This window comes from Dermacentor albipictus, chromosome 1 (assembly GCF_038994185.2).
Source record: "Dermacentor albipictus isolate Rhodes 1998 colony chromosome 1, USDA_Dalb.pri_finalv2, whole genome shotgun sequence".
NCBI lineage: Eukaryota > Metazoa > Arthropoda > Arachnida > Ixodida > Ixodidae > Dermacentor > Dermacentor albipictus.
In genome coordinates, this window is record NC_091821.1 from 12,176,650 (window position 1) to 12,198,700 (window position 22,051).

The 22,051-nt window shown below is 49.5% G+C and overlaps 1 protein-coding gene across 2 annotated transcripts in view; it reads right to left on the reverse strand.

The window, feature by feature from the left end:
* Nucleotides 1–22,051, reverse strand: part of LOC139060188 (SH2 domain-containing protein 4A-like) — a 400,299-nt gene that overhangs the window by 42,175 nt on the left and 336,073 nt on the right. Inside the window, exon 1 of one of the 2 annotated variants that reach the window (XM_070539140.1) lies at nucleotides 21,128–21,923. The exons of the other annotated variant lie outside the window; for it this stretch is intronic. Coding sequence (XP_070395241.1) covers nucleotides 21,128–21,173 — 46 coding nt within the window. The 5' untranslated portion in view covers nucleotides 21,174–21,923. Of the gene's footprint in view, nucleotides 1–21,127; nucleotides 21,924–22,051 lie in introns of those variants that run through there. 2 annotated transcript variants of the gene reach the window in all.

Here is a 22,051-nt window from a genome sequence, read left to right on the forward strand (position 1 = left end):
TTCTCATTACGGATTTGAACGCACTGTCATAAAGCGGCACAAATGTTGCAGTGGTTGCAAGTGAGTTTTAAAAGCACGACAAGTGCAACGGTTACATGTGCGGCGGTGCTCGATTCGCTAGAAGCAAATCGGTGAACCAATCGATTCGCGTAGTATTTGCGCAGCCAGTGCAACAGTTCGTTGTCGGGCCGCTCCTCCGAGCTACGAAGCAAACGAGTAAATCGTGGGCACATTCGCAGGGAGGTCAGAGGGGGTGCACGTGGTTGCGAGAACTGCCATCAGCGGGGGGCACGTGCGCACGATGTATTCAAGACACGTGCACACTTGTGGAGCAGCCTGAAGCCCCTAGAAGAAAGGGGCACGCACTGCGCAATAGGAATTTCTTGGTATCGGTACGGGAGAGATGAGACCATTGAAGACCTCTTGCGCTTTAATTTGTCTCTGTTACACGACGCCCAGAGCCGCCCTCTCCGGAGACGGCACTAAAGCGGCCGGACTCCAGACTGTTCTCAGAGGCGAATATCTTTGTACTATAGCTGTGTGCGTCGTGAGCGCAGAAAGCAAGGACAGTGGTATACTTCAGTTCCTCAAGTCCACAGGTCTCTTGCGACCGGCTGCAGACTTGGTGTGTTCCTTCAAGGGGTGCACGCAACTAGTGCAGTATCTCTCCCGTTCTCTCTGTACGCACAAAACATGATGGCACGTTAGTAAATAACCATGGTACAGCGAGATAACGCTGTCATCGCTAGCCTTGAGAAAGGTCGGTCTCCGACCGAAACATCGACAATACACGGTTGTTTTTCAAGAAGTGCACCAACTCTTCAATTATAAGTTTGCGGTAGCCATAGATACCTCTATCTTGAAGTCATATATATATATATATATATATATATATATATATATATATATATATATATATATATATATATATATATATATATATATATGGAGAGCCCTTCTCCCCATTAATATGAAACTAAGTTCACATCCTTGCATATTCACAGCGTTAGCAGGCTCCTGCCATTATATTGCATATTATGAAGCACTGTTAGTTAGAAGCACAAATGGATCATTTTAGGAACAAGTAAGCAGTTCGTTCGCATGTTCCAGACTCTTCCGTGAGTGCGAATGATAGTGGTTTAAACCACTATCATTCTTTAAACTACTTGCTAACGCTGTGAATGTGCAAGGATGTGAACTTAGTTTCATACTAATGGGGAGAAGGGCTCTCCAGAACTCGAAAACTATGAAAAAAAAAATTGCGGCAGAACCAATCTCACGATGTCTGAAGACGGTAATGCGTTAGCATTGAATCAATATAGTGACACAACATATTGCCGTACTGCCACCGTCGAAACGAGGTATGTATGAGGTGAATACTTCACCGGGACTTCCATTTCGCGCTTCCCTAAGAACACTCGGCGCCATCTAGCGCCATCACCACGAAGCCTGCGCGTGGCCTCCGAAATGCATGGCACCTGAGAAACGCGTCATGTATAGCAGCCGGGCTCCAGTCTCGCGCTTCCTTCGGGACACGCTGCGCCATCTAGCGGCACTGCCGCGAAATCTGCGTGTGGCCTCCGAGACGAGAAGCGCGGCGCGCCAGTGCCTGCGAACGCTGAGAATTGTTCCCTCGCTTGCCGCACACTCAGTGGCACATTCTCAGTAACCCAAGTCGGCGACAGGTTCATTGAAGAGCGGCACATACCCCATGAATTTGTGGCGTAGCCTGCTAAGGCATCGGATTGCTGTCCTTGAGGAATTCTTGTCACGTGGGCTCGAGTCCGCTCCGAATCGGAGAAATGTAAGGGCTCTAGTTCGTCATGGTAGAGTGGCACATTCCCAGTGGAACATACCTATAGTTACCCCTGCTGACATCAAAGACTTTCATTGAAGAGCGGCAAACACCTACTGACACATACCCAGTGACCGAAGCTGGCATCAAAAAGGTTCATTGAAGACTAGCGCAGTCCGAGTGGCACGTACCCAGTGCTTCAAGTCGGCGTCAAAGGGTTCTTCGGGCTCACGCTCCTCCATGCGATGTACCCCACCCTTCATCAGCCCCTTTGTCCGTTCTGTACAGAGCGAGCTACCGTATACCACACCACATGGGCCTGGCAAAAAATTCCTAACTCCTCCAACCGAAACATAACGCACGAGCAGTGGGAGGTGGTGCTCGGCATTGGAGGATCAGCGAAAGCTGATCTCCAGCGCCGTAAATGCTTCCACCGCCGCTGGAACCTTGGACTGAAGGCTCCACCCATAACGGGGACCCACCCGTCTCCGTGCCCCATCAAAATAAAGTTCTCCCTCTCTCACTCTCTCTCTCGGGCAGCGATGCCTACTCCGTCCCGCGTCTACAGTGACCCATGTCGGCGTGAAAGAGGTTCGCTGAAGAGCGGCACGTATGTACACACTGCCACATACCCAGTGACCCAAGTTGGTCCGACGGTGGGTTTCGAACCCTGTTACCTCAGCACAGCAGCCCGATGCGCTACGCATTCCACCACTGCCAACGCAAGCAGTGACCCAGGCATAGGCGGGAAAACGGTTAGGTACTGACATGCATAGATGGATATACACATGGATAGAAACATACAATCATTGATAGACAGCCCACGGAAAGTGCTTGAAGTACCCAAAGAATGCTAACGCATTAAAAAATATTCGATATTCCACTCTCTTCTGGCACTATTCTATTTGTATTCTATTCGGTCTCGAAATTTACTTTTCGCGCACTCCTATAAGCAGACGCCTAAGGAGAGAGAGAGCCTGAGTGCAAGAGGTGCGCCATGGCTTCTGGGGAATTGATATATAATGATAGATAGGATTAATTACACATTTCAACGGTCAAATCAGGTGAACCCGTTAATGATACTACATAGCTGCGTGAAAGCTTCAGACAGTTTGCCATGAATTATACTTTCAAAGTATCCGCCTTCCTCCCGGTTTCTAACGAATTCCCTTCGATTGCGCGCACTCAGTCATATAATATATGTGCGTTAAGTTATGCTAGAGACGATGGGGGGAGGGGCGGGGGGGGGGGCATCATCATGAACTTTCACCGCAGGAGAGTGGGTGCGACATTTATTAAGATGCAACGCTGAAAGATTATCGTATAGCCTCGCCAAATGCGATCGATCAGCCGTAATTACGTGCGCAACAAAGTAGTATTCTTTTCTTATGTATTTTTTTTTTGATCTCACATGTCTTTAGAATGAAGTGTTTGACTTATCTATATGATAGAGCCCGGAATACGCCTGCCTTTCAATCCGAGCGCTCTGTACAGATAGCCATATATATATATATATATATATATATATATATATATATATATATATATATATATATATATATATATATATATATATGGCGTATGCACTTTGTTCGTGCTTGTCTCCCTTTCTTTCTATCTCCCCTTCCACTCTGTTTCTCTTTTTATCCCCATTAACCCTTCCCCCTGCGCAGGGTAGCAAACCGGAACTATACCTCTGGTTAACCTCTCTGCCTTTCTCTGCATTATTCTCTCTCTCTCTCTCTCTCTCTCTCTCTCTATATATATATATATATATATATATATATATATATATATATATATATATATATATATATATATAGTATGTGAACTCATGAACTGCAACAAACGGTTGCAGATGAGCTATTTGCCTATTCGAACGTACGCGGCGCATGTTTCAGAACAGTAACATAACGTAACATGAGTGGTAATGAGAAAAATTGGTGATGGTGACGATGTCCAGAGAAGGCGGGGCACTCAACCCGCGATATGGACGAAGGCGAGGCCTATAGCCGCATATAAGTGGGGTTAACAGGGTCAGTTATAGATACAAACGCGGCAGCTAAAACTCTCTAAGGTCTCCGCCCAATCCTGCGCCCAACCTTGCGCTTGCGTCGCTGATGGAATTGTAAAGCCATTACTCGCTTCTGACTACTTTCGAATGCGAGGTGGCTATTTACTAAACCGACACTATCTTGCTTATCTCATCTTTTTTTTTTTTTTAAGTCGTAGAAAAGGCATGTAGAGGAGGAAAACGCTTAACATGAATCATGTGCCGTAATCAGTAATCATGCCGGGCTGCCCGACTGAGCTCCTGAGGTGCTTTAGTTGTATTATAAATAAAAAAACGCTCTTAATCTATATTTACTCAACAAAAAACGAAAATATTTTTATCATAAGAGTGCTGCAAGTCGAGGCCGGCCAAGACGAATGCCAATCCAGAACAAGATGGTGGCGTGCGACGAGGCGGCATTTGATCCTGCTAGAACAGAATATCAGCGAGTTCTGTTCCGATTATTTTGTTAAAAGCTGTTCAACAGCTAGAATGAACTCCTGTCTCCTTTTTCTATGCATTACATCTTGTATCGTTGAAACCACTGGCGGCGAGGCTACGCACTCGACCAGCAAAGTGCGTTCCGTGAACGCACTCCGACCGGAGTGCACTCTTCTGCGAGTACACTCCGCCTGAACGTTTACATTTGGGAAAGTGCACTTAAAACCGAGTGCACTCTCCGTAACTGCACTTGCCCGCTTGACAGGGGTATTACATTAGAAAGGACACGCGGTATACTGCAGTAGAAATACATATCTCACCGCAGGGGACCAACCTTCACAAATATGACCACAGTCTTGGCATCGCGCAGCATTTCCCGGTGTGCCTTCATCATATATTTTTCTATCTCTTTTCAAGTCAATGATGAACTCTCTGACTCGCTTTACTGCGTCATGCCTTCTCGTCACTATCTCCTTCTCTTTCCTTTTCCTTAAAGCTTTCCTTATTCCCTCATCCATCCTCCCCTCCACAGGCACCACACTTCGCCTTCGATCGTCCTCGTGACATCGCTGCGTGGACGTCTCACACTGGCCCGTCCTATAGAGTTTCGGATGTTTTTGGTGCATAAACACTGCACGAGTCTACACGCTGAATATGATGAAAGCAAACAGAATTGTACGCATCGACGTTAGGTACATATAGCGCTGAATTAGGCGCATCACTGAAGCTTCGCTTCACGTATGCAGAAGTGCGCTAAATATGCATTTTATTGATTGCGACTGCTATGTTTTCACTACATGTACCGCACGCAGCGAAATACGGACGGCCAGCTTAGAAACGCTATCTCGACAACCAGCAGGCGGAACGCGTGTAGCCGCCAGTGGGCGAATCGTATATACATTTTCCTCCATGGTTCCTCATGCGAATTCTGCAGCAAGAAACGGTAGGAGCGAGCGCCTCAGGTTTGACCCGCATCCACCGACGGATCGTCAGTGTAGCAGCAGCGCGTGTCATACACCGGATGCGAGAAAGCTGGGCTGACTGTACGGGAAGGAGGGAGGGGGGGGGCAGTGGGCCGGCACCGTCATCATGATCCCGTGCACTCGCCGTTCTCTCGGCCCGACGACCCTCCACCCGTAAGTGAGGGACTTTCCCCGGGAAGCCTGTCCAGGTGTAAGAAGCACGCAGACGAGACACTGGGGCGCCAGCCGAATGATGCCGTGCCCCGGGAAGACGAAAATGAGGGCGTTGCATACTATACACCGCGGGCGTGCAGGCCCGCTCAGCAAAACGGGCCGATCCCTTCTTTTCAGGTCGCCCATATCCTTCCGTTTCGGCCGCGCTCCGTCATCGCCTGCCAAGAGGCCGTTCGTGGCCCGATCGCAGGCTCTATGCAGGGCGCCCGTATAGGCTAATGGTATATTCTATATACTATAGAAACCTCGACGAGCCTCTGGCGTACAAACTAGCGTGCTACAGATATTCCCCGGCGGTGCAGTCAGAGGGGGGGGGGGGCAGATTCGATGATGGGATCGAGTAACGTCTTGTTTGTTTGTTTGTTGGCGCGTACGCGCGTCTGCGTTTGTGTTCCGCACATGGCCCCTTCGCGCCGTGCGCGATTTCTACGTTATACGGGCTAGCTTTGCACAGAGAAGCATCCCCGCAGTGAAATGAGGGCCGAGACTCGTTACGACATGCATATGGTACACCGGGCGCCTGTTTTGACCGGTCGTTTCTTCACAGCTTTCGGCCGCGCACGGCGCTCTTTCTGAGAACAGGGGCCGTATTCTGAAGCGATATCGCTTCCGAGTACATCACTTTCAGTCGACGCTGATTGGATATATGCCAGCGGTCGTTGAACGCTCCTTGATCCAGTGAGATGTCGGGCTGGACGCTTCGTTACGCAAGAGTGAAAGTATCCCCAAAAGTGATAGATAGAAAATGCAGCCCCAGAGGCGTGCCGTTCCGCAACTACTTTCATTCATGGTCTTCTTTTTTTAATTTTATGTATTTATTTATTTATTTCCTGCAGGCTGTGCTATTTTTCAAAGACAGAAACCATGGCGCTGAACGCAAGGATATTTGTTGGTAGATAATGTATATAGGGCGGAGATTTGCCACGACATTCGGCGTCACAACATTATAGAACTCCTAATTTGGAACACCGACAAAAAGGCTTAAGACCGGTATAATGTAACGATTCCTCCCGCCACGATACCTTTCGTATCAGTTGCCGTTGACAACCGGCCGATCCCAGTGATAACGTGGGCGGAGAGCTGCTCGGATCCACCAAGGAACCGAGAAAAGGAATAGCGTTGGAATATAAGCGCTACATTATACTGGAGCTATAGTTGTGTTTTGTCGCCATGGCCACTAACGTTAGCAAGCCTTCTTAATGCGGGGCGGCGTTAATGGGAGTGTTTTCATCTTGGCCCGAGATGCAATTAATCGGAATGTCCCCCAGAAACGTTCCTCCCAAATATACCGCATAACAACTTGTAATGACACGGAGGAAAAGCCTATGGACCCTGGTGTGCGTTCCAATATGCCAGAGGACTCGGTAGTCTTATATAGGCAGACAACGAGAGTTGGCGGTGCTTTCCGCTTTACTCCTTGTTTAGAACTCCTCCGCCAAAGTGGGTTATTTGCTGGTGGTTCTCTCTCTCGCTTTGAACGCGCGTTTTCTTTTCTTTGTTTATTGTTTTGTTGTTGTTGCTGCTGCTGCTGCTGCTGCTGCTGTTGTTGTCTTAGTCTGTTCCTATGTTGATTTTGTCTTACCTCGTATACTGAAACAACGTTCAGGAAACACAAACTACGAGAACGTGCAGCTACAGCTAGTGTTCATGTTTGCACAGGCCATGTGTAGTGCGCGCTGTTTCAGTGCGACAGAATAACCGAGTCGCCTATTTATGTTCAAGTTGTTTTACGCCTATAGTTCGTTTGCCCATCCGTCGGCACCCGGACGCGTCTTAGTAAGCAAATACAATACCATAAACCTCTGCGCACCGACCCACCCTTTCCATGACGGGGGCTTTCCCGCTCGCGAGCCTTTCCACACCAGAACGCAGCGGCTTTAACAACGTTCAATCACGTAGAGAGAGAGGGGAAGGGGAGGGCGGGAGCCTTGAGCGGCGGCAGCGACGACCTACCGGTGAGGAGTCCGCATCAGAGATAAGTACAACGCACCGTAAACGCCTGAGCAACGCTCCCGCGGTCGTCGCCAGACGCTGGAGAGCCGACAAGAATGTAGTCAGGCGGCTTCGTGGCACGCGAGAGTCAAGCAGAGGCGGCGCGCGCCCCTGCCCTCCTTGATGAACCCTGGGACACTATCTACAAGGGGCCCGCCATGCCCTGCACCCGTCGTCTCTCGCAACAAGTGCGGATCGTACACAACTGGGCTCTTTTTGTCTCCAGCCGAAGCTCTCCTCCGACGCCGTATGCACGTTTCCCAGCCAGAGCGATAAACGTTAGTTCTGCGTCGCGTTACGTTCAACGACAGGATAGCATGCTCTATACGGTAACCCGCTGTAATGGCTTGAATCCATTACAGACGTTCTAAGGAGACGCGCACTGCAAATTCGTCCTTTAAGCGCCCGGTAAGCGATGTTGAAGTGAGTAAGGGCGTGTCTATATGACTTGGTGCCGCAATGGGACGACCAAAATCTACTCTCATTTCCTTTGGCAATGAGCCTGATGTTCAGGTAATCCTCTCTGGATTTAGTTTTTTTTTTTTTTCTTTTGACACACCGCCATTCACCGGCCCACTGCGAGGGTGGCCTTCGTCTGCCTCTGTGCAGTGAGTCACTCGCGCAATGGTCAAAACGTTCCTGCCTCATCGGCAGCAGCACGTCGCAAGACCAAAGGCCAGCACGCCTTTCTTCTCTGCGCGCGAGTGGGGCAGAATCCTAATGAACTCGGTCTCGACGACGAGACCCACCGCGGCTTCGGCGTCGTCCGATGGAGTCGGAAACCGCCGTCGGGACGCCCGAGACGGCGACGCCAGGAGAGAGAGACGCACCGACTCTCAGCCGCGCGGTGGCCTCGACCGTCGTCGTCGCCGCTCAGCAAAGAACAATGCCGCATAATTCAGGATTGGCGCCCTTCACAGAGCGCACTCGCTTTTTCTCTCTCCCATTCTGCACACTCTCGCATTTCCTCTCGCATCTTACGCCAGGGTGCTCGTGGAAGAGATTTCTACTCCTCCTCCGTTCCTTTTGGCCCTGCGTTTTCTCTGCTCCGGATTCGGCCTGGGTTTAGAGGTCAGGCCACACCGAGCCCGCGTCGAGCGCCGCGTGAAAGTGGTACCGTGCCTCTTTCCCCAGAGCAGCGAGCGAGGTGGCGGAGATTGCGGTGGTGAAAGGGGGTAGGGGGAGGGGGAATTGTGAGCTGCTCTCGAAATAGAGGCAACTAAAGCAAATCACTAGCAGAAAAGCGTTAAGAGGAAAGAAGGCGCAACACAGCAGAGTCTCGTAAGATCTACGCAGCAGAGGGCGGGCACCGGGAGGAAGCAAAACATGGAAAGAAAGAAAGAAAGGAAGAAAGCGGCTGCCTTGGGTTGTTCCCCCAGAGCGACGAGCTCCCCCGCAGTGTCTCGGAGGTCGAAGAAGAATGGCGACGGAGGCGCCGGCGCCGTCAACGCTGTTAACCACGCGCCGGCGCAGCTGTCGTTGCGCGGGCACGCGACGCTGTCGAATTTCCCATTGTTTCCCAAATCGTAGCGAGGGCATGTGCTTCGATAAATGTCGAGGACATGCACAAGCTCGTGATGATGGCTCGTCGCGGCACGAACCATCCAGCTGTCCACCATTGGGATCGCCCACTGTATAGGCTACCATTGTAAAGGGCTCCGCGTCCTCGTCACGGCTGACGAAACGACGATGTAGCAGCCGCCATCAAAGCTTTCGAAAATCACCGCTTTGTTTCACACTGCCCGAGCGGCGTTATAACGTGTCGCTTTTTCTTGGCGTATTGAAGCAAGTTGGCATGTTCTTGGGGCACCAAATTACCGCGCGAAGCGTTGATATCAATGCTTATCTGTAGAAAATGAGCATAAATATATTCAGTGCCAATATAGGTTCGTGTTGACGAAGAAATGTAGGTTTTCGCGGGATACACGAGAAAATTTAGTATGGATGTTGTTGGGGATGGCGTGTACACGTACCCATAGGGGCTGGCAGTCCCCTTCTCGCAAACGATGAACTTTTTTGTGGTTAAGTCCGCAGAAATAGGAGTTTTGGAACTAAGACGCTGTCTTTCTTTGGACCGGATTTGAAAACGTGGTGGTAGAGATGTATAACCACTTGGTGAACAGTGATATGAACCAGGTTGCCTTAATCGGTTCTGAATACCCAGTGGGGCCGAGAGAATTTACTCTTCGAAAATGGCAAATTGTGCTTAAAATTCACATTTTATTTTCCAGAACAAAGTCAACTGAAGGAACCCTTGGACATAAAATGTGGGCAGTTTGCACTAGTGGTGCAAGGCTGGGTCACAGCGAAGCTAGTTCCGGCTTTTGCTAAGTTTTGCGAGATTTTGCATGGCTTGGCTAGGTTCACACTTGTGTTACCAAGTTTCGCTAAGTTTTGTCATGTTATGCATAGCTTGGTCAGGGTCATACCAAGCGTTGATAGGTTTTGCTAAGTCTTACGAGGTTATGCATGGCTTAGCTATGCTCATACTAAGTGTCACCAATATATGCTAAGTTTCGCCAAGTTTTTGCGAGGTCATACACGGCCTAGGCCGGTAAGCCACACAAGCCCCAGCAAGTCACACGCATACAAGCCACAGTACGTGCTTCACAATTTATTATGTACAGTGCTTCAGTACCAGTCGTCATCATCGTCGATCCGGTCCTCGTCCTCGACGTCCGACCGTCGTCGTGGTCATCGTCGTGGTCGGTGGCGTCGGGGAAGGCTTCGCGAAGCACTTGCAAGGCAGAGATCTTCTGTTCAAAGTTCCGCACCGAGCTCACCGTGAATAGATTCACGTCGAACCAGAGCCGGTCACAGACGCGGCAGCTGTGCCTCTATATGCCGAAGAATTCGCGCTGGAAGCGATCATTCGCACCTCCCATGGATTTGCGGGCTTGGCGTTGGAAGTTCTCGGTGACGCGCAGGACCGGAACCGATTCTCGGCGGCGCCGAGCATTCAGTCGGCAGCGTGCGTTGTCTCTGGCCCGAAAGTCGGGATCCTCGGCTGGGCGACGGCGTTTGTCGGCGGCGGCCTCGGCCGCGATGGGCAGGATCGGCTCTCCTTCGTCGATCGTAGTCCCGCTGAGCCGCGCGCCGAGCTTCCTTGTATATATAGGTCACAGACACGACAGCTGCTCCCAAACTCTATGCCCAGAAACTCGCGCTGGAATCAGCTGTTCGCACCCCCCGTGTCTCGGCGGGCTTGACGCTGGAAGTTTTCGAGCAGTCGCAGGCCGGGATCGCTTTCTCGGCGACGTCGAGCGTTCAGGCGCCGACTCTCGCGCTCCCTGGACTGAAACTCGGTATCCTCCACTCGCCGTCGCCTCTTCTCAGCCGCAGCTTCGGCCCGGTGTTCGGGATCAGCTAGGCGGCGACGCATCGCTTCTCGCTTGACAGTACGGCGCTCTTCCTGGTAAGCCGCTTCTTCTTCGGGCTTTCCATGGCAGCAGCACGTACGCACGGAGTAGAGGAGGCGAGAGGTGGGCCGCCGCGCCGGCTCGAGCTTTTACTCGCCTGTGACGTCGCGACTCCGCCCTACGCGCTTGGGGTGCGAGGAGGTAACGTGGTTCGGTGCTCTCGCAGGTGGTTGCTAGGCAACGCGAGGCGGCCCACAGCTGGGCTGAGTTTTCTGGTAACGCTCCACGGCGCAACGAATGCTCAAACAGCTCAGCTGTTAAAAAGATGTCGCAGCAGCGTGAAGGCCCAGGGTCCATTAAATAGCAGTGCCATGCGCACATACATATCATTTTCCGCACGAAACGCAACAAAAAAATTAATATAGAAAAACATATCTCCAACAATAGTGTTGAATTTAAATACAAAATTAAATATCACACGATAAATGACTAGCATGCTACCGGAGGTTGTGGGCCCTGCTCCATACTGGTTGAAACTCTTTTTTCACCCGCTTTCATTTCTATTTAGCTTATTAATTATCAATCTTTCTCTTAGCTTTCCTTGGCTTCATTATCTATTGGCTTCATGTCGTTGTGACTAACGAAAATCGGGCCTCTCGATTCCCCTTCTTGGCGCACATTGCATAGCGGAGGTCTCGCCTGCGGCAGCTTTGATGCCTTCATGTAGCATACGAGGCTTTATTGGTCAGCTACCAGGGTCTTAAGGTTCACGTACTACGTGATACCATCGATGAAAAAGGTGTTCCACATCCACCGCCGATGTCATGAGTGGCGCTAGCTCACACTCCCCGGATTAGATTTTGTACACATACATAAATACCCAAGAACATGGAAGTTGGGAACAGGGAACAGTCGCCGCTGTACCAGAACTGGTAGTGCAACGCACGCGTAATGAGGAGGTCGTGGGTTCGGCTCTCACCGGTGGCAAGTTGTGTCTTCGTCCACTTTTATTTCCGCTTCTTTCGTCCAGTTTCATAAGCACACTGTAGTTTGCAGTATGATGTAAGAAAGTGGTCGCGTAACTCCCGTTTGTTTGTATTTGTCAAGTACTGTTGGTATAGTATGCGCTAGAGAATGCAGCTTGTAATTATTTCGAAATGATGCTATTTTCCATACCTCGTTGTTTCGCCCACATTTCGCATTGGAGTGGGGCTCTAATGTATAGCAATTGACGTACAAATAGTTGCAATGTATTTGGAGGAAAAGTAAATTGTTTCCAGTAGCTTTTGTTCGTATAGTTTGTCTGCGTGATTTAAAGTGTACTTAAGAAATATATTATTTGGCTGATGAATGTCACAATTACCGTTTTCTATGTAAATCGGACGATTTCTTTTTCTGTTTGTAGTATGAGCAGTCTCCGGGTATTAGACTTAGATGTCGTCCACAAAAAGGGTATACAGTACACATAGCTTACATGCGGCAGGAATAGGCCACGGTATATTAGGGCTGTGGAAATTGTCGCGTCTCATCATACATGAAGTGCTGAGCCATGCATAGATGCACGGCTGAGAGAGAGAGAAAAAGAAATGAGGGACAGGGAGGTTAACTAAAGGACTGAGCCCGATTGGATACCCTGCGCCTGGAGGGAAGGGTAAATGATAAACTTGAAAAAGGGGGTACCAGCGAAACACAAAGGACGCGCACACAATGAAAAGCCGTTAGACACGGACGGTCGCTGGTAGCCATGGATGACAGTCATTGCATTCGTCACTCAGATGTTCATCTACGCTTAATTTGTACATCCAATTCGACGACCTATGCTGTGTATGCATTGCTAACATGTCGAAATTGCTGCACCCGCACACCGTCCTCTATAGAAGGGAAGCGTCAATCCGGTGTCAGACGAAATCTGCATATTAAGTAGGAGACGAAGACGCGGCGTCCGATTCGCCGTGTGCGGTGCGACCGGAAAGGTGATTGCTCCAACTATCCAAGCCTGTTAGAACTTGCTGCAACCTCTCGGAACCTGTTGGCAACTTGTCGGATGCGGTTTCTGGCACAGCTAAGGTCGCGCACGTGGATCACTCGCGGAATCGTCTCCGGCTTCGAGCCCGCGCTCTCTCGTCCCCGATGTGCGCTATCAGCTGCGGAAAAACACTGAGCAAACCTGCCTCAGGCATTCATTTTCTTTTCTCTATCTCTCCTTCTCTCTTTAATATTATTTTATGTTATCACGCGGCATCAGGCGCTTCGCGGTGAGGTCAACGCTCCGTCACATGTAGATGCAGTTTGTCAGAACAACGCAACTTTATTTCCTTCTGGAAATGAAAATATTTCGTGTAAAGAAAACGTTATATATATATATATATATATATATATATATATATATATATATATATATATATATATATATATATATGAAGGAAAAGGCAAAGGTACTCAATGGCCGTGAAAAACCGCTGCACCGTAAGAGAGATGATACCTGGTGAAAACCTATAGCGGAAGGCCGGGATTGCTACACCAAGTGAGATGGTGAGAGATGAAAAAAAAAAAAACAATCCGAGGACACCTAAGCACTTATGAGTTGTGCGTGCGAAAGCATAAATGTCCGATTGAACGCCGCTGAGCGGTCTTTCCAGGTATATGAACTCCTCACGGGCAAGCGAGCACGTTGAGACTCTCGGCGCGTTTTGATTTGGCCTAACCCGGGCGCAGTTACAATGCAGGCGAGAGCTTGCGCGGACAAGGAACGAGCGGATAAGACGGGCTTCCGAGAGCGAGGGTGACTCTCCTCACGCGGACACCGCGGCAGCGGATGTCCCACCTCGCCCGCTCTGCTCGGTCGAGGCCCGAGCCAGCAAGCGCGTGCCAGCGCCACGAGCGCGCCTCCCTCGCTCGTGACGCGGCGTCGCAACCAATGGGAATTTAGGTGCCCTTTCGCTGCTACAGACGCCGCCGCCCTTTTCACTCAATGGGCCGTTCGACGCGTTCACATTTAAAAAGAAAAGTATTTGCAGAGTGTCATTGCGGCCTGTATCCTGCAGGAATGCTATAAGCGCTTTAGTGAGGCGCAGCTGAGATTCTGGACGTGGCCACGGTCCAAGAGCGTTCCGCAGCTGAAGTCGTGTGTCGCGTCAAGCTTAAAGCGGTTCCTCAAAACAGCCCTCGACGTTGTAAAGCGTCTACGAAGGTAGATTAAGCGATCTTAGCCCTCGTCAACACCGCAGGCGGATTTTAAAGGCACAGTGCATTTCCTGTAAACGACATTTGGGCGAATGCGATGAAGTCACGTTCGGTCATGCATATCAGGACCACGTGGCGTGCGAAAGTTACACTTCGGGTCGGAGCATATATGGGGCCTGTATTGCCGCTCTGCGTCACTGAACAGACTACGCTGAGAGCGCCACGCAACGGACGACATAATCAGCACTGTACCACTTCTCCTGCACTCTGAGGTACACCTTTCAAGCACCCCATCCTTCGTCAGGTGCACTTCGAGTGCATCACAATATGCATGCAAAATGGCACTCGCGATGTGTTTTCAAGGCGTCAAACGCGTAGAACTCATTTTCTTGGATGCATGAATCGCCGGCATACTACGTGCGTCGGGTGTGGCGACACTTTTAATATTGAAATAGAGTAACTACCTTAAGAAACTCCATGGAATTCACGAATAAATGAGGGAACAACGGAACTCCAAGGAAGTGCTCGGTTCAGCAGTTCGTGCACCATCGTTCTTTTATCTTCATTTTCTGCCGTGACGCAAACTCTAACGGAGCATGTATAACACCATGTCGCGCACGCAGCGGCGGCTTCTGCGCAAATGTATTTTCTGTTCCGGACATGGCTCCTTGGAAAGCGTGCATGACTGATTGCCAGTGCGCGGCGCGCGGTGAGGTAAAAGAGAAAAAAAATATGGCACCACAAATTGCCACTTCAGAAGCGGAGGAAGGAGTTGAAAAGTAAAAGAGAAAATAAAATAAAGACGTGTTGGGTATAGCGAAAGACTGACGCGCAAAACAATGAAGCTAGGCGCGTCAGAGCGAACGAAGAAAAACGAGGAGGTCTGAGAGATGTCCGGTTGCAAAAGGTGTTCGAGGCCGCTGGCAGCGAATGAACAGAAGGGGAAAAAAAAAAGCGCGAATAAGAGGCGCCGAGACAAGCGAGGGAGGAAAGCGGAGACGACAGGGGCAGTTAACCGCACTAGGCGCCGGCCAGATATAAACAGCAGCAGCGGGCAGCAGCAAGAGTGTACAGGTGACGAGCGCCGTGTTCTTTCTCTTTCGTAGACCAGCTGTTAACGAAAAGTAAAAAGGACCGAGCGATGGAGGGGAGCCAAGGGCTCGCCTCGGGGCCTCCTTATACACCGTGAAGGAGCTATAGCTGGCCGAAAGTTTCCTTAGGGCCGGGGCCTGGGCCTTGTGCTGCGATGAAGAACTTCCACTGAGGTCCGGCCTTTCGTCATGTAGGCGAATCTAAAATCCATGTACAGCCGCCGGACGGTGAGTACCACAGTGAGAAAACCCCGATCGGGGTGTTCGGTGGAGTCACATCGCGGCCCTTGAGGCGGGGCATATGACACCGCAATCTCATAGCGAAGAAAGAAAGAAAGAAAGAAAGAAAGAAAGAAAGAAAGAAAGAAAGAAAGAAAGAAAGAAAGAAAGAAAGAAAGAAACCATCATTCACTTGGTTTAACGAATGTCTGAACTTCGTAGAGTGGCGGGTGGCATCTGTGGAGTAAAAGCCACGCGTTACGGCATAGCTATATGCGCACTGTGCTCATATAAAATGCGACGGCATGACGGCAGCTTTTTTTTTTTTTTTGTTACTGCGGCTAAGAAACGGTACAACCTGTTCCACTACGACCTGGGCCGATCCCGAAGGCGGTGCAATGTCGCACAGCGTCCTCGTAGCGTGACAACGCTACGAGGAAAATATGACTGGTGAATGCGGGCCGATCCCGAAGGCGGGCGTGCAGTCCGCGCGCTCCCGATCGTGACGCACGGGAATGGTGGCACCTGGCGCGAGGCTATCATGCACCAAGATTTGAAAGTATGCGAACGCCACGTAGCTGGACAGAACCAAGGTAATTTTGTTTGCCGTTGCTTCTGTGCAGCGCCATGGCAATAACTCACTCACATAAGCGGACGAAAAGAAAAAAAAAAGAACAGAGTGCGCCTTTGAGGAAGATTCGCCAGGTGCAAATCTGATTTGCTGCCGTGCACAATGGAAGATAATAAAACGCGAAAGAATAGATAGATAGATAGATAGATAGATAGATAGATAGATAGATAGATAGATAGATAGATAGATAGATAGATAGATAGATAGATAGATAGATAGATAGATAGATAGATAGATAGATAGATAGATAGATAGATAGATAGATAGATAGATAGATAGATAGATAGATAGATAGATAGATAGATAGATAGATAGATAGATAGATAGATAGATTACACATACTGTGCAGGTATCAAGGCTACCGTTTGGGACGAGGAAGAAATCCTAATAAGCTAAATGAGTGATATGGGTGGTGTTCTGGGTTAAAGATTGATTTATGTGGTGATCGTGATTTTTACGCAGTGTGTGATTGTGTTCTGTGCTTACGTTGTAATTACATGTGTTGTGTGTTTGGCTATTCAAAATATCTGTCTTTATATATGCCATTGTGTACTGCACTCATGCACAAAACTTTGCGATTCATGTACTGTACTGTATAATTTTTATTCATCTGGTGTACTACTGAGTGCCATATTTTGCGTCATTATTCTCCCTTTTTACGCAAATTGGTTTCCTTTGCTAAGTGACAAAGAGTAGCCGATGCCGCCATAAAGGCGCCAACCTCTCCTAAAATTAATTTAAAAAAACACACAGACCAGTGGTGCACTCGTCTTTGGCACTCGTGAACCTGAGCTCGTGGTTGAGGATCCTGAGCGAGCAAAGAATGTCTGTGACGGTCACGTGTTCGGAAACCGCTCATTTGCGGTAACGGGCATACGTCGACGGGAACACACACGCAACGCATGGTAATGATCTTTTCCTCAGGCGTTCGTAAATTGGTCGCCGCCTACGACGTGCTTATAGTGCAGCTCGAGTTTGGGCGTGTGGGCTGTTTAATTGTCATCGATGTTCACGCTGCATGCCGCCCTCCTAGCGAAAATGACTTATAAAAAATGGCGACGTCCTTGAGTCACCCACGTGTACGGTGTCGTATCCACTCAACGACAGCACTTGGGGCAGTGGAAGAAACAGCAGGCGGCGCGACTGCTCGCACTTTCAAGGCTATGCCGTCGAGGTTGCGAAATAAAGTGAGGATACGGCGCCTTTTTCCTGTTTATTTCTCGTCTCATCCAGTAACTGTCGAAGTAAACGTCTAGGCAACTGTAACACGGGCAACACAACGTCCCAAACACTCGACGACACAAACGAAAATTTGTAGTTGTTTACTATCGATAGGAAACAACTCGTCGCGCTGTAGCTGTATTGCCCTCTTCGAAACAAACTAAATCGAAGGCAACGCGAACTAACCATGGAATAAATACGCACTATGTTATGCTGCTCTTGCGCCCTGTCGCTACCAATTACAGTCAAATCAGCAAACGAATTACTAAATAAAGAAAACGCGATTGTGCGAAGCTTTCTTGTTTGTCATGGTGTAAATTGATTGCTTGTTTTACTCATATTTTATGCCCCTTAACACTGACTTCAATTCCTTAAAAGACTGAGTGATGTGTCGCAATATATGACATCGTTGTGCATCAGTTCCCAGTAATGTTAAGTCGCTTTTCTCCGTCACTTCCCTGGCAGCGTCCCCTACTAGACGGCGTGCAATGCAACCTACTATACGCTATGGGGATACAATAGGTACGAGGTGCTCCGGGGTATGTGGAAAGGTGCAATGGTTACAGGACTTACTTTTGGAAATGCGGTTGTTTGCTTGAAATCGGGGCTACAATCAGGACTCGATGGCAACCAAAGGTCAGTGGGACACCTCGCATTGGGCGATCACGGGAAGATTACAAATGCAGCTTTGCAAGGTGATATGGGCTGGACAAGTCTTGAAGTGAGAGAAGCTCACAGTAAAATTGATTATGAAGAATGACTGAGGGATGGAAGGAAGCAAATGGGCTGGGAGAGTGTTGAGGTATCTATACGGGATTTGATTCACAATGATTTGATTTGATTCACATTTGATTCACAATGGAGGAAAAGAACTAGGAAGCTTACCAGCAAGTATGCGGCCTGTAGGGTGAGCAACACAGCAACAAAGAACGTCAAGTCAGAGAGGCTGAAATAATCTCATGGGTGGCGGCAATGAAAAAGAAACCTGCCATGAGTAACTACTTAAGAGGAAAAAACGAAATCAGAAAAGAAACAATTTATGATAACTCAAAGGAAAGCTCATTACTTTTCGAAGGGAGATCGGGATGCCTTAGAACACGCACCTATAAAGCGAGATATAAGAAGCAAGAAGAAGCAAGTGCTTGCTGCGGTAAAGCTAGGGAAACGATGGAACATGTTTTATTAGAATGTGAAGACATCTGCCCAGCGGCCTCCTTGAAGCCCTTGGGTTAAGCAAGAGCAGGGGAAAAGTAAACGTGTCCATAATAGAGATTAGTAAGAGGCGATTGGAAGATTGGTGAAAGAATAGTAAGGAAACGACAAAAAACGGAGACGTCCAAAAGCAAAGTTCACAATAGGGGGTCAGAAATTTTGGTTGTGGGAGCTCATCGTGGTTCTTTTCTTCTTTTTTTTTTAACCTAGGTATAACGGTAGGCAGTATAATAGCAAGAGCTTCGTGGTGCAACCCATCGCGCCGTTCCAAAGGGGACGCTCATAACATAAGCGCAGAGCAAAATTGGTTTGGATGAAATAACGAAGAACATGGATGAAAAGGAAAGAAAGCTAAAGCGTCCAAATATATGTACTTGAATAGCATGGAAACGGAATGGAGAAAGAGATCAAGAAAGCTGGCAACTGAGTACAGGGCAATTGAAAGTGTAAACAGACAACCAGGAGCTTAAAAAAAGAAAGCGTGAGAAACAGAGACGGTAAATTAGAAGCAAAGGATTAAAAAAAGAGGCCATGGTGATTAGCAAAAACGGCAAGAGAGAAACCAGGGAGGAAAGTCTGTATGATAACGCAAAGGGCCTTGCTATTTGAGGCCCGCGCTGGCTGCCTAAGGGCAATAGCATACGGCAGAAAATATGCACCACATGATGAGTCATGGGTGTGGTGCAAAAAAAGAAACAAAAAAAAATGGCTGTGGCTTAGGTAAGGTTAAGCCCAGGATGCGAAGCATACTAGCCTTTATTTTAGTTGTTGAACCACTGTTTAGCCTGGTGAACTGCTGTTGCTTGGCTATATTTGGTTCGGCTAGACGAAGAAACAACTCATGCATTACTTCTTCGCCTTCAAGAGTGGAACGCGACAGCGTTCCCGTCGACCCGCCAAGGGGTGTAAGACAATGGGCTACAGGGCAGCGACTACGCGCCCCGCATTGGACGCGGTGAGCGTCGAGCAAAGCAGCGTTCGGCGCGGCAACGAAATGTGCGCCTGAGCAAGAGACGCACGCCTTAGAAACAGCGCGTTTCTAAGGCAACACCGCATTCACTAGAGGCGCTTTTGTACCGCTTTGAAGCGTTGTACTCGTGGCTCAGTGGTAGCGTCTCCGTCCCACACTCCGGAGACCCTGGTTCGATTCCCACCCAGCCCGTCTTGCAAGAGTTGAGCCAAAGCCACTTCTCCTCTGTCGTGACGTCACGGTGTCACGTGATTTCATGGTCACCGCCGCACCTGAGGAGCTGGGTTGAGCCCTCGTAATATGCTTCGCATAAAAAGAAAGAAACGCCCGGAAACGACTACGCACATCGTAGTGCGATGGCAAGATATATTCACCCAGCGAGACCCGTATATAGTCATGGGTGCCCACCTTCCAGAAGCGTTGGGATTAAAATATAAGAGAATATTTGGGTATTAGTGGGAAAAAAGCGGGGAAGAGACTGACACAATCACAGTCATTGCAAGCGTAGGCAATGGTACAGTATAGTGATAGAGGTTGTAAATACGAAATAACATATCGAAATCAGATCGGCAAAAGCGTAAATGGCGATAAATGTAGTAAAACCTGAACGAATCCCGTTTCGAAAGGGATGGCGATAAATTCATTCATCATCAATACAATACTTACAAGCGCCCTGGTGATGTTGCAAGATTTCCGCGATGACTAACATCGTGCACGCAGAAAGTATTATCAAGATAGCCGTTCGTGCTCGTATGAATGGACAAGTGGCATTGATTTCTTGCTGAAGTGGTTACCTCGTACCTGCATACGTATGAGCGAAGGCGACTGAATCGGAAACGTGCACAGTAAATTCAAAACGGCCAGTAGAAAACAAATGGTGAGCCGAATCGGCTGTGGAATGAAAAGCACGCTCCAGGTGCGCTAAGACGGATTACGTTTGTTACCCGCGGTGTCGAGGTGAGGGAACTTCTTCAATCTTGGCCCACCGGGCGGGTGCCTGGCAAGCTGTCATACGCGTCCCTTGGACAGCGTTCAACGCACCTGTTGCCCGGTCGTCTCTGTGTACGTCACAGTGTGCCTCTGGCTCACTCCCCTTGCACATCTACGCAAATAACTTGGGGCAGAACTCACACGCGCGGCGCACCGCAGTGGACATACCAGCAGCTCGCAGGCCCGTAGCAATGACCAACGAGTAAATAGCGTTAAGTACCATATTCATATCCGTCTAGTTACACAAATGTGAAAGCCAAATATTTCCTGCTTTACTATAACTCATCGGAGTGTAGTGGCAGAATTGTACAAATGTGCTAAAAAAAAGAAGAACTCAAGTTTGAGACAGCAAGCTGCCAACCCACAGAACTGAACCGACGTTTCCGTCATATTTTGGTAAGTCGCAGAGCGCCAAAGACACCCCATGCGGCAAGTCACCAATCACAGTATAGGAATCTTATATGCTGCACGCAAAGGCTAACAATGTTCGCCAGCACGTCTCGGCGGCGATTCTGTAAAAGCCTTTTTCAGGCACGGAAAATAGTTGTACGTCATTTCCCTAGAAAACGGCTCGTATCAGACGCTCGTCATCATTACATGGGTGCCCTTTCAGCCTATAGCATTTCACATCGGGAGCCCCAACAGACGGCAATCCCGTGCCGCTCCGTGCGAGATGGGGGAGGGCGAGGTCACTGCGACTCCCGCCGTCCCCCTTCGTCACATTCCATCCCTAGTCGAGGCTGCATGCTGCATGCGGACAAGCTCGGCACCCACCTTTCTTCCGCGTCATTGGCTTGCCGAAGTGCGTGACCACGATCATGTCGATGCCGCCGGACACTGCAACCACTCCCAAGACGTGTGCGGCCTCGTGGCACGCCAAGACAACGCGCCTACTACGTTTGCCCGAAAGAGTCGCACGTCTTGAAGAGTTCTGGACTGCTTTCACGGAATACGCGAGAATACAGCGTGCGGGAGGGCCTCCAGGTCAAGGTTCCTCGACGGTCCTTATGTGTGTCACCGAAGGGTCGAGGGCGACTACGGGCTGGGACGATGCCGAAAGGCAGCGGCACTCTACTCGGCAGCAGGGAAGAGAGGCCAACCGGCAGTTGACAAGTGAAACTCGCAGAAAAATCGATGCTGACAGGATTCCTCCGATTTCGACGGCAGACCAACGCTCCCGACGTACAACACAGCACACGGGTCTAGAAGGGGCAGCTAGGAGTTCCTGGTCGTCACAGGTAGTTCTTATAGCTCCACTAGTATTCGACGACCGTGATGGCTGTTGATGATTCAAGCAAATCAAACAGAGGTAGCGAAGAAGACATGGGGACACGGCTATGTCCGCAACAGTACACACGGTTGTCCCCGTCAGGAGAGGCTCGGCCGCGACGAAGTCTTCTGGGGCGTCCGCAAGCACGATAAACACCACACGCTCTCGGGAACAAACAGCGAGTGTCTTTGCCAAACGACCGGCTACTCACGGCAGCGCGCTTTCTTGTCTGGCAAAGGCAGTAGTGTTTTTTTGAACGTGGGACGCTTGCGTGGGTTCGAGCACGCACGTAGACACAGACCGCGATGCGCCCGCGCAAGCCCGACCACGCTCTTTTGCGGACAAGGCGAAGAGCGAGGTCCCGGTCCCGGTTGGGTGTCAGGAGCCAGCGGGCCGCCAGTGGGCGCTGTTGCAGACTCTTTCTTTCT